A 12,715-nucleotide genomic window follows, 5' to 3' on the forward strand; every position below is an offset into this window, starting at 1 on the left:
AAAAAAAGACCTAAGCAGCCTCTGGTCTCACCTCTTGTTTCCCTCCTCACCATGGGTCTGGTCCCACACATTCTGTATTACATTCTAATCCCTACTGATGATTTAAAAACTATTTCCATATGATCCCTGATCCTCTTTTCTTTTTTTTTTTTCCTCTTTTTTTTAAGAGGTAGAGTGTAATACCTCTTTCCTTGGGACAAGACATGACTCTGCTAACAAACTAGGATGGAAATAATGGTATTTGAGTGCTGAGACTCATTTATTTTATTTATTTTTTTTTTTAGTAGAATCTTTTTTTTATTCAGAAAAAAAAACCCCAAAACTAAAAAGTTTCGAACCACACAGGAGGGGTATGGGTAGGGGGAGGTATCTGTCCATCCAGCCCTGGCCCCTGCCCATATGGTTTTGGCAGCAATAAAGGATGTGGGGTAATGGCCCCAAAAAATAAAAACGGTGTATGTGTATGGGAAGGATAGTGGTGCAAAAGCAGTGGGGAGTGGTGGGGAAAGGGGCCGAGGAGGTCAGTACTGGGCACGCTGCAGGTGAGAGGCCATTCCATAACATTTCTTGTTGATCAAACCACCGTGGACACCTTCTTTGCCCCATCAGTAGGACTAGCGTCTTGGCAGTCATGGTGACAGTAAGGTTGAAGGTAGGTGCTCCGCCTGTACTCTTGGTGCGAAGATCCATGGTATATTCCCCATCCATTAGCAGTGAGTCCCGGATCACAGAACATTTCTGGCCCCCAAGTGTCAGCCCATTCACAAAAAAACTTGACCGGTCTTTGCCAACAAGAACTCCAACCTCAACTGACGTGACGTTAACAAAGGTTTTCCCGGGGACAGCGGCCCAGACAGAGGGCGAGTCCTTATAGCCCACGATGGCCGCGTCTTTGACAGGTCCCGTCCGCCATGAGGTTGTGGATGTAGGCGTTCCACCCGGCCATGTCTCTTCTATTGAACTGTTCTAAGTGTTGTTGCTGGGGCCGCGGGTAGAGCTCTGGCCGCCTCGGTCTGGCGGGCGGGGGAAGCGGAGAGCTTGGGGCACACCGAGACTTATTTCTAAAAGGCCCTGCAGTTGTTTCCTTACTCTCTCAGACCCCGTGCTCTAGGCAGAGCTAGTTCCCATGTGTTGAGGACATTCAAGAGGTCTATGTGAATTTCTTCACACGTCCTCCCTGGCCTCTCCCCTCTTCTTCCTCCTCACCTCTGACCTTCTTCCTTCCCAAAGCCCCAGTGAGACCTGGGAGAGATGTGGTGGTGGCAGCTACACCAGCCTCTTCCTCCCCTGGAAAGCCACGCATTCTTGAGGTCCAGCACCAACACAGACACCCCCCCAGAGAAGTGGATGGTGTCATAGCTCCTGTCCACAGGGACTAAGGATTTGTAATCAAGTCACCCTGACATGAAAACATTGATACAATTACTTAAATAGTACACCATCAGCAAGAAAGCCTGGACCTACCAACCTCTAATATCAAACACAATATATCTGACAACGGGCACAGGAGAGACATCATGGAACAAACAACCTTATCAAGACCTCTGCACAACCTCTCTCCTGAACTCTTTCCACATTTCCTTCTTCCTACCCACTACTTTTTAATCACCTCCGTAAAAAGCTTGGCTTGATCCTGAGATGTAAGAAAATGATCTTTCCTTTCTACGAAGATGGCGCCGAAAGCGAAGAAGGAATCCCCTGCCCCTCCCAAAACTGAAGCCAAAGCAAAGGCATTGAAGGCCAAGAAGGCAGTCCTGAAGGGCGTCCACAGCCAAAAAAAAAAAAAAGAAGATCCACATGTCACCCACGTTCCGGTGGCCTAAGATGCTGAGACTCCGACGGCAGCCCAAATACCCCCGGAAGAGCGCTCCCAGGAGAAACAAGCTTGACCACTATGCCATCATCAAATTTCCCCTGACCACTGAGTCAGCTATGAAGAAGATAGAAGATAACAACACACTTGTGTTCATTGTGGATGTCAAGGCCAATACGCACCAAATTAAACAAGCTGTAAAGAAGCTCTATGACATTGATGTGGCTAAGGTCAACACTTTGATTAGGCCTGATGGAGAGAAGAAGGCCTATGTTCGACTTACTCCTGATTATGATGCTTTGGATGTTGCCAACAAAATTGGGATCATCTAAACTGAGTCCAGCGGGCTAATTCTAAATGTAATAAATTTTTCTCACCCTTAAAAAAAAAAGAAAAAAAAAGAAAATGATCTTTAAGGCTTCTCATCCTTGCTGCCTGTTTTCTCTCAGACCACCAGTATCGGAATAAAGGACAAAAAATAGAGGTCCATGTGGTGAGAAACTTGGGCCTCCTGTCAAAAGTTAAGTGACCAACATCTTGGAAGCAGCTTTTCTGGCCCAACTCAAGCCTTCAGATAGCAGTAGCCCTGGCTGATGTCGGACTGAATGAGAGGCCCTCAGCTAAGCTGTTCTTGAACTTCTAATGCATAGGAACGATTCAATAATACATATTTGTTGTTTTTAGATCCTAAATTCTGAGATAATCTATCACAGAGCAACTAGTAATGAACACATATATCCCAAATAGAATGAAAGAACAGAACCTTTTGTGTTTAAATACTTGTTCAGAAATATTAATTTTTTCAAGTACAGGTCACTGAAGGTGACAGCTGATAGGGATGCTCTCATGTTCCTGGAGATGCACCCTTCTCTGCTTGTAATGCTTTGTGCATTCTGAAGTTTCTCCTCATACCCCAGGGTCTAACAGGAATAAACTGTTCTTTACCACTCTATCCCTACTCCTCGCTTCCCACCCTAGATTGGCCCCTGCAGACTGACTTCAACAACCCTGCACAAGACATGGCCTTACTGTTGCTGATTCTTGCCAGCACTTCCACAGCCCTGGGGCAGCAGAGTACCCGGTAGCTGGAAAGTGTCAGGAAAGAACCCTGTCAATAGACTGGTGAAGCATTGCTTAGGATTTCAGTGGGTTACACGTAAAAGATAAAACTTTTTTTTTAAATACTGAAATCTAGATGCCTCCATTCTTTCATCTAAATTACAGGAAAGCCTGAAGGGTCACCAATAAGAGGCCAGCCTACCTGAATGAGAGCAAGCACTTTGTCCTGTACAATGGTGGGAGGGTTGTTCTTGGCAGAGATGATTTTGACCAGAACACTGTCGATGAAATCACGATTAGCCACAAGGATATGAAAGCGATGACCACAGTTCTTCACACACGTTTCCAGAACCTGGCAGTAGAAAACAGGAGAGAGAGGTTACCATTATTAGTGGCAGAGAGGACAAAGGGCACTGAAGAGGCAGCCGGTCTCCATGATCTCTTGACCATCCTTCTAACACATCTTTTTAAGAGCCACATTTATAAGATACTTCCACACTCTAGTCCTGCCTGCTAGAAATAACAGTAGCCCCTGCTGACTCAAGTAACTGTCTATGCACAATAATCAGGTTGGTAACTGAAGTACCAGTTTTATAGGAGAAGGATACTGATGTTTTAATGATATTAAAATCACTGAGCTAGGCCCTGAAAATTAGTCTTTTAGGCTTCTGGTTGTGAGGCCTGAACCAATGGAACACAGGCCCTGTCACCAGAGGACACAGTAACAGCCTGTATCACCTAGTGAGTAACTGGCCTGTGTATGTGAGGAAGCATATAAGTGCATGCATGCATACACTCACACACATTAAAACACTCTCATACACTCAAGCACACACACACATTCTCATATGCATACATATATTCATACTCACAAGCACACACACTCACATGAGTTACTCAGCCTAACACACTCACCCTCACACACACATATTCAAAACTATGCATGCTCCCACATATACATGCACTCAAACATTCACACACATGCACAAGCATCTATGTGCAAACATTCACATATATGTGCATATGTATAGCCACACACATGCATACACATGCATTTGGACACACACTAGTACATGTACATTCACACTCACATTCACACACATGTGCATGAAAACATTGACATTCACACACACACACACACAACACACACACACACACACACACACACTCACAGACACTCATCAAATACCCCAAGTAACCCTTTAGCTAAAACTGAAACTGCGGGCTGCCCTCGGCCCCCGGCTCCGGGCGAGCTGCCCTTGGCCCCTGGCTCGGGGTGAGCCGTCGCAGCCCTCTGCCCGGGGTGGGCTGCCCTTGGCCCTCGGCTCGGAGCGAGCCATCACAGCCCTCAGGGTGAGCTCTTCAGTCCCCAGATTGTGCCATCTGACCCCTGGGTGGGGAAGGAGAAAAAATAAAAAAAGAATGCCTAGGGTATCCAATGTTATCTAGGCCACCTTCTGCCACCCTCCCCTCCAGTAAACCTGAAAGCAACACCCTCACAAGTTTGTTCTCTCTAGGTTTGCTCCCTTTCCTATAGGTAACCTTAAATCTGAGTTTTACTCCAGAATTGACCCTGAACCCAGTGCCAGTGACAGAAAGGCAATACAACTGACAGCTAAGGAAGCAAAGGAGGATGGAGTCTCTGGGTTCAACCAGCCATCCCCACTGGACCCACCTGGGAAAACACTTTGCAGTCCAGAGAGGAGCAAATGACAGGAAAATATCTTCTAACAGAGCAAGAAGGCAAGCAGCTTTAACCCAAGACCACCAGTAAGGTGATAAAGCATCCTCCCTTTACATCTACGCCCCTGTTCAGCATGAAGAAGCCAGAGAGTCAGCATCCAACTCCCAAATCAATAAGACAGTGGGTTTAATTACTATTGGAAAATGCTTGTCATTCCTCTGTAGCATCTGGTCCCCACTGGACCCTCATCATTTCCTTCACCTGCTCCCCCCCACCGACCAAACTGTGCAGCTCTGCAACTGCATCCTGGCCCATCCTCACCCTTCTGCCCCCAACCCTCACCTCCTTGTACCCCCAATATGTTTTTCCCAATAAAAAAAAGAAAAATTAAAAAAACAAAACAAAACTGAAACTGGGCGAGCTCTGGTGTCCTAGTGGCAAGAAGCTGCAATTGCAAGCTCAGAGGTGCACAGTTCAAATCCACCAGATGCTTTGCTGGAGAAGGAGGAACAATCTCCTCCTGTACCAGTCAGATCTGATTTGACAGTACACACAAAAAATAATGAAATAAAAAAAAAATTAAAACAAACAAAAAAACAACAAAAACTGAAACTGTTGTTATGTGTCATCAAGGAGGAACTAACTCACAGCTGACCCTCTGAAGGGTTTTCAAAGGGAGTAAACTGCACAGAAGGACAATGCCCATCTCTCTCCCATGGTGCAGGTGATAAATTTGAACTGCTTGCCTTTTGGGTTGGCAGTTCCACTCATGATTCACTATTTCACCAGAACTTGCTGGAACTAAAACTAGCAACCCCAAGCTATTTTTCACTTTTGACAAATGGCTTTTAGATGCTCAGATACCAGGAAGCTTTAAGGCTGGTGTTCAGTTTGAATTCTGTCTGTTCCTTTCTGTCTAGAAAAATGTGTTACACAGCCCTTCAAATTCATAGCAACTCTATTAGAAAGACTAGAACTGCTTCGTAGTTTCTGAGACTGTAAATGTTGAGGCAGATCAGCAGTTCCCACCAGCAGCAGGAGCTGAATTTCTAGCTGCATTCTCAGTTGAGCTGCTGTACCACCAGTGCTCCACACGAGGCCTTAACCTCTTAGAGAAGTGTGATGCACACGAGCTCTGCAGACACTGAGTGCTGCAGCCTGGGACCCAGCTTTCCTGTCCACAGAGATAACAGCTTTTCCCATCTGGAGGACCAGAACGGTAGTGCATCCACACAAGCCTGCTGGGAAGATGAGGAAAAATGTGCTTAAGGTAAAGAAAATAAAAGAAACATATGAACAGTAGTTAGTCCAAATGGCCAATGAACTATTTAAAGCGCACCTTCTGTGACCCTGACATATACCTGCTGCCACTACCAACCTACTATGAATGGGATCACAATAGAAAGGCTTGGATAGGATGAGAGAAAAAATGCAGAACAAAACTCAAAATCAGGAAACCACTGGAGACAGGTGAGCCCCAATCGTGGCCCTGAATTCTGGAAATGAACTCAAAACTTTGACTCCAACAACAAATTGATCTATATGGTAAACAGTAAACATGGAGATATATACTCCTTAGAAATATTGACAATACAAGATTTAAAGAGTACCATTTGCCCACAGATAAAAGATTATAAGACAGGAATGAAAAAGAAAGGATGAAATAAAACAGGAACTATAAGAAAGCATGGGGAGAGCGCTGTTACCTTGTATGGGCTGCAGTTCATGCTGCAAGTCAAAATGTGATGCATTGTTAATTGTGTATAAATTGTTAAATGGAAAGCCAATGTACTCTATAAGCGTTCACCAAAACCACATTTTAAAAATATGTACTTAAGGCACCTGGAAGAATAAAGGCTGTTCTTGCTATCTACCTCTCACACTCTCATTGTCATCAAGTCCAGCTTGATTCACAGCTGACCTTCCAGCTGCCAGCAAAGAGCATAGTCAGCCTTATTTTTAGTGATCTCTAAACATCTCCTCCTATTTTACTGCAAATGCTATAAATCATATGGATGGAGAATTTTCCTTAAATGGAAATTATATTCTCTTTTTTCTCTTAAGCAAGATGCTTAGAAAGGTGATGAAATTGATCAAGACTCAAATTATAGGCCAGTGCCAGAAGCAGTGAAGACACCAGACCAGACTTCCCTGATACTACAGCCTTCTCTCTCTCGCAGCTTTGTCCGAAACTGCCATATTAGTTATGTTGTTGTTGTTGTTAGGTGCCGTCGAGTCGTAGACAACTCATAGCGACCCTATGAATGAAAGGCCTGAGCACTGTTCGTACATAGAGTTTCCGGAGGCAAGCCATTTTGGAAATGGATGCCACTCCTGCTCCAGATATTAGTTATAAGCCCCATAAATATCAAGCAGCATGTGCTAGAGTTCTTGTTCACTTATTTGGTCCTTGAAATAGCTCTGTAAAGTAGGTGCTACTTCATTTTAGAGATGAGAAAGCTGAGGCTCAGAGATGCCAAAAAACTGAAGAGGCAAGAGGCTAGAGTACCCAAGCTGGCAGTCACAACTACTTAGGTCGCTGCTGCCTCCGCTGTGGGAGGCCTGGTGACCCACATGTCAAGGGGGGCTCTGCAGCTGACTAGTAGAGGACTTCCTGGAAGCAGTCATTTTACTCCACCCAGGGAGCACTGCTCTTTCTAAACTGGGACTTGGGCTTGATTCTGACTGGCTATTAGGTATCAGCTTTCATTCTTCACAGTGACCATGTAACTAGATGAAGCAGAAGTGCTCTTCCTGCCTGTAAAGTGCATAATCCCCCTTCCTTCTAGTGATCTCTAAACCCCTCCTCCTAATGCAATCCTAAGCAGGACTTTGAGGCCTAGAGGGTTGGCAGGAAGTATGCCTTATTTTGTGAAAGATAGATGAAAGAGAATGTCAGGAGGCTGCAGAGAGAAGACAGATGAGGTGGGAAAGGCAAGTGGACAGAAAGGTACAGAGGGCTGAGAACCAGGGTGGGCTATGGGTTGTGCCTGCCTCCACCAGCGAGGCAGCAGAACCAGCAGGATGTCTTCCTGAGCAGTAGATTTTAACATTAGTATGTCCCAGTATGTCCTCTGGGGCTCCAATATGCAGACTTGACATTGCTTTGGACAGTTGTAGTGAAGTGTTATGGTGTGCCCAAAGCTTGACAGAGCAGAAGGTGCCTGCTCAGGTACTACTTGTCACTAAAGCCCTTGGAAAACCTAACTTGGTTAAGTGGTTGAGCACGAAAGACATAGAAACTGTTTTCGAGTACCCAGTTGAAACTCAAGGAAAAAGTAAAAGGTAAGAATCAGGAACAGTCATTCTGAGTCCATACATTAAAGTCCAAGACCTCTGATAAACCCATATTCTAGGTAAATGTCAATTTGGGAGACACAGCTAAGAAAGTAAAAACGGTTACAAGAAACTGTACCAAGAGTGACTATTTCTGAACTAGTCTTTTCTCTTGCATTATTCCAACCCTAACACTGTCAGAAGAAAAAAAAAATAAATCAAGGCCAACCCAACCAACTCTCCCAATAAGCCCTGGGTTTTCACTTGGGCAGAAAAGCAAAACAATTTCTGCTCTAAATGGAAAAATTTAAAGAAAACAAAAGACAAGAACTACCTGATCATTTCCATCAATGAGCAAAAGGCATTTGAAAAAGTCCAATATTCATTTCTGATAAAAATTCTACCTAGGGACTTAAAGGATGCATGGCAAGAAAAACACAAAACATTATTATTAAGAAACAAAAATAGATATACATAAAAGGAAAAACGAGCCATGCTCATGGGTAGAAGACTTGTAAAGGAGACATTATTAGACCCTGCCTTATTCTCATGTCTCTGTTGCTTATTAAGCCTGTTGCTGGAGCCACCATGCAAATTCCTCATGCTGACAGTCTGCCTCTTTTTTACCGACACTGTAATTTACCAAGCATGGCATCTTTTCCCAGGGAATGGACTTCTCCTCACAATATGGCCAAAGGATGTGAGGTGAGTTTTGCCATCTTTGCTTCTAAGGAGCATTCTGGCTGCATGGTTTGTTTGTTTGTTTTGTTGTTGGTTGGTTTTTTTGTTTTGCAGTCCAGGGGAAACACAACGCTATTCACCAACACCACAACTCAAAGGTATAGATTCTGCTTTGGTCTCCCTTATTCACTGTCTAACTTTCACATGCATTTGAAGCAATGAAAACACCATGTCTTGAGCCAGGTGCACCTTATGCCTCAAATAACACTTTAAAGAAGGCCCTGGCAGTAGTTTTATTCACTGCAATATGCCACTTGATTTCTTTTTTTTTTTCTTCTCCATTTAATTTCTTGACTACTGTTTCCATAGGTGTCAATTGTGAAACCAAATAAAATGAAATCCTTGACAACTTCAATCTTTTCTCCATTTACCATGATATTGCTTATTGGCCCAGTTGTGAAGGCTTTTTTGTTTTCTGTATGTTGAATTGTAAACTTGCTGAAGACTCTAAGCTTTATCAGTATAGTCTTTAAGCTTTGTCAGTGTTTTATGTCTTTGTTTTCCATAAGCAGGGTTGTGTCATACAAATTGTTAATGAGTCTTCCTTCAAATCCAATTTCATGTTTTTTTCATATTGTCCAACTTCTCAGATTTGCTCAGTATACAGATGGGATAGGTACACTGAAAGGATACACTAACACAAACCATTCCTGATCTTAAACCATGCAGTACCTCCTTGTTCTGTTTGATCAACTGCTTCTTGATTTACATACAGGTTTCACATGAGCACAGTTAAGTGTTCTGGAATTCTCATTCTCTGGCTTGTTATCCATAACATAATATGATTCACACAGCCAGATATCTTGTTATAAACCACAAAACTCAGGCAAGCAAACATGTTTCTGGTAGCCTGCTTTTAGCCAACATCCACCTGATGTCAGCAATGATATTCCTCATTCCACATCTGCTTTTGAATCCAGTTTTATTTCTGGCATTTTCTTTTCAATTAAAATTGCTGATTTAAAAAATCAGGTCGTTTCCTGACATTTAAACTGTCAATTAAAAAATGGGTCCAGTAATTTTAAAGTTTTTCTTTGGCAAGATTTTACTTGCAGGTGACATTACCAATTGTTCTATAATTTCTACATTTTATTGGATGGATTTTCTTTGGAATAAACATAAATATGGATCTCTTCCTGCTATTTGACCAGGAAGACTTTGTATTGTGACTATGTCAGTTCTACCCAAAATTATCTATAAATACAATACAATCCCCACCCAAATTCTAGCAACATTGCTTAATGAAATCGGAAAACTACCTGCCAAGTTTATATGGAGAAAAAAGAAGTCTGGAATAAGCAAAGTATGATGAAAGAAGAGGAGGCTTCCTACCCCTCAACTCAGAATCTACTATAGAGATAGAGTAACTGAAGCAGCCTGGTAGTTGTACAGTTGACAGACAGGCACATGGAAGAGAACTGAGAATGAAGAAGTAAATCCTCACACCAATGGACAGTTGATATTTGACAAATGGCAAAAGTCCATTATTAAATGGTATTGGCAAATCGGGATATCATTTATAGGCAAATGAAACAAGATCCATAGCGTAGTAAATAGATCTGAGAAACATTTTATAACATGGGTGAATTTGGAGGAAATTACACAAGAAACTAACTCACATGGAGAACAGATATAAATGTGAAACCTAAAACTATAAAGATTATGTTATTAGAGGGAGAAAAAGGGTCCATGATGCTTTTGTTGGTGCTGTTGAGTCATATACACATAGTAACCCTGTGAACAACAGATCTGAACCTTGTACTATCCTTTGCCAACCTCATGACATTATCCAAGCTCAAGCCCACTGCTGTAGTTACTTTGTCAACCCATCTTGTTGGGAGTCTTCCTGTCTTTCACCGACTGAGCCTCTACTTTTCCTAGCATGCTGTCTTTTTCCAAGAAACAGCCCTTCCTGTCAACAGGCCTAAAGTATGAGAAATGAAGTTGCATCATTCCTGTCTCTAAGGGCCATCTTAGTTGCTCTTCCTCCAATACAGATTTGTATGTGCTTTGGTAGCACGTGGTATAGTCAGTGTTCTTCACCAACACCACAAAAATGCACAGATTCTTCTTCGGTCCACCTCATTCATTGTCCAACTTTCAGTGGCTTGGATACCATGGCTGGGATTATGTGCAACTTATTCTTTAACCTGACTTTCTTGCTCTTTAGCAGAGACCTCTTTTAAAGAGGTCCTTAATAGCAGATTTCCCTAATTCATCATGCCTTTTGATTACTTTTTTTTATTGGGAAAAAACATATTGGGGATACAAGGAGGTGAGGGTTGGGGGCAGAAGAGTGAGGATGGGCAGGGATGCACTTGCAGAGCTGCAGAAATTGGTTGGTGGGGGGAGCAGGTGAACGAAATGAAAAGGATCCAGTGGGGAACAGATGCTACAGGAAAATGACAAGCATTTTCCAATGGTAATTAAATCAACTGTCTTATTGATTTGGGAACTGGATGCTGACTCTCTGGCTTCTTCATGCTGAACAGGGGCATTGATGTAAAGGGGGAAAGGGAGGACACTTTATCACCTTACTGGTGATCTTGGGTTAAGGCTGCTTGCCTTCTTGTTCTGTTAGAAGATATTTTCCTGTCATTTGCTCCCCTCTGGACTGCAGTGTTTTCCCAGGTGGGTCCAGTGGGGATGGCTGGTTGAACCCAGAGGCTCCATCTTCCTTTGCTTCTTTAGCTGCAGTTGTATTTCCTTTTTGTCACTGGCACTGGGTTCGGGGTCAGGTCTAAAGTAAAACTCAGTGGTAAGGTTACCTATAGGAAAGGGAGCAAACCTGGAGAGAACAAACTTGTGAGTTACAAATAGAGGGATTTTGGGGGGGTGTTGCTTTCAGGTTTACTGGGGGAGAGGGTGGCAGAAAGTAGCCTAGATAAAATTCTCTGGATACCCTAGGCATTTTTTTCCCTACCCAGGGGTCAGATGGCACAATCTGGGGACTGAGGAACTCACCCTGAGGGCCATGACGGCTCTCCCTGAGACGAGGGCCGAAGACAGCCCGCCCCGGGCAGAGGGCTGTGACGGCTCGCCCCAAGCTGAGGGCTGAAGACAGCCCATCCCAAGCAAGGCAACACTCCCAATGGGTTGGCTGGTACACTCCCCCTCTAATTGCCCCCACCCCAATCTGGTCCCCTCACCTGACCGAGGACTGTGTGGCCAGGGACAGCGTCTCAAATTCCAGCACCACCACTTCCCCCCCCATAAGTGGTCATACTATAATTTGAAATAGGTGTCACTGCCCTCCCCCTTTATAAATGGCAAAGGGAATCTGAGAATTGTGAACAGGCTCCCCCCAGGTCTAAACAGGTTTTGGCAGAAGCATTCAACAGATCAAAATATGTGGTGCATTTAGGATGTCAGTCCTCTTGGACATGCTGCCACTGTTAAGTGTTATCAAGTAGACAACTCACAGTGACTTTCAACAATCCATTGTATAGGTGATCATCTCTGGTTTTCCAAGGAAACCCAAACCTGTAGGTGGCGGGGCACACGTCCCCCCCACAGTCAGTGGGGCATGCGCCCTATCTTCTGTGCGGGTGGCCGGTGGGAGCGGACCACCCCCCAGCCCGGGCGACTGGCAGGCGCTCGCCATCTCCCGCGCATCATCTCCCATGCGGGTGGCGAGCGGGCACGTGTCATATTGTGTGCGGACAGCCGGTGGCAGTGGGTACGTGCCATACCCCAGTGTGGGCAGCCGGCTGGCGCATGTCATCTCGCCCGCAGGCGACCGGTAAACACGATGGGCGCGCGTCATTCGTGCACAGGCAGCTGGCTGTTGTGCACCATCCCCTAGCGTAGGTGGCCGCCGGGTGCGTGCCATCTTCCACATGGGTGGCCGGCGGGCGTGTGCCATCCGCCTGCCTGGGTGGCTGCCCGGCAAGTGCCATTTTCCATGTCGCTGGCTGGCAGGCGCAAGCCATCTCCCGCGTGTCATCTCCCACACAGGCGGCTAGCGGTTGCGCTTCATCTCATGCACGGGAGGCCAGTGGCCGCTCGCTTCCCCTGCCGACACCATCTTGGCTCCAAGAATTCCCCCCAGAACCAGTCCACTTTGCCGCAGTGTGGTGGCTCTGCTGCACCAGTCCTGGGGAGGCCCGGTGCCGACTCTCCATCCTGGGGGAGGGATTCCA

General features: G+C 44.9%; 1 protein-coding gene and 1 pseudogene across 3 annotated transcripts in view; both read right to left on the reverse strand.

The window, feature by feature from the left end:
* The window catches only part of TOM1L2 (target of myb1-like 2 (chicken)), a 289,350-nt gene that overhangs the window by 138,460 nt on the left and 138,175 nt on the right, over positions 1 to 12,715 (reverse strand). For 2 of the 3 annotated variants that reach the window (XM_006901180.1, XM_006901179.1), the window contains exon 4: positions 3,075 to 3,224. The exons of the other annotated variant lie outside the window; for it this stretch is intronic. In XM_006901180.1, coding sequence (XP_006901242.1) covers positions 3,075 to 3,224 — 150 coding nt within the window. The remainder of the gene's footprint in view (positions 1 to 3,074; positions 3,225 to 12,715) is intronic. 3 annotated transcript variants of the gene reach the window in all.
* Positions 522 to 946, reverse strand: LOC102849198 (annotated as a pseudogene).

This window comes from Elephantulus edwardii, unplaced genomic scaffold (assembly GCF_000299155.1).
Source record: "Elephantulus edwardii isolate Elephantulus edwardi_28Jun2011 unplaced genomic scaffold, EleEdw1.0 scaffold00314, whole genome shotgun sequence".
Classification (NCBI taxonomy): Eukaryota; Metazoa; Chordata; class Mammalia; order Macroscelidea; family Macroscelididae; genus Elephantulus; species Elephantulus edwardii.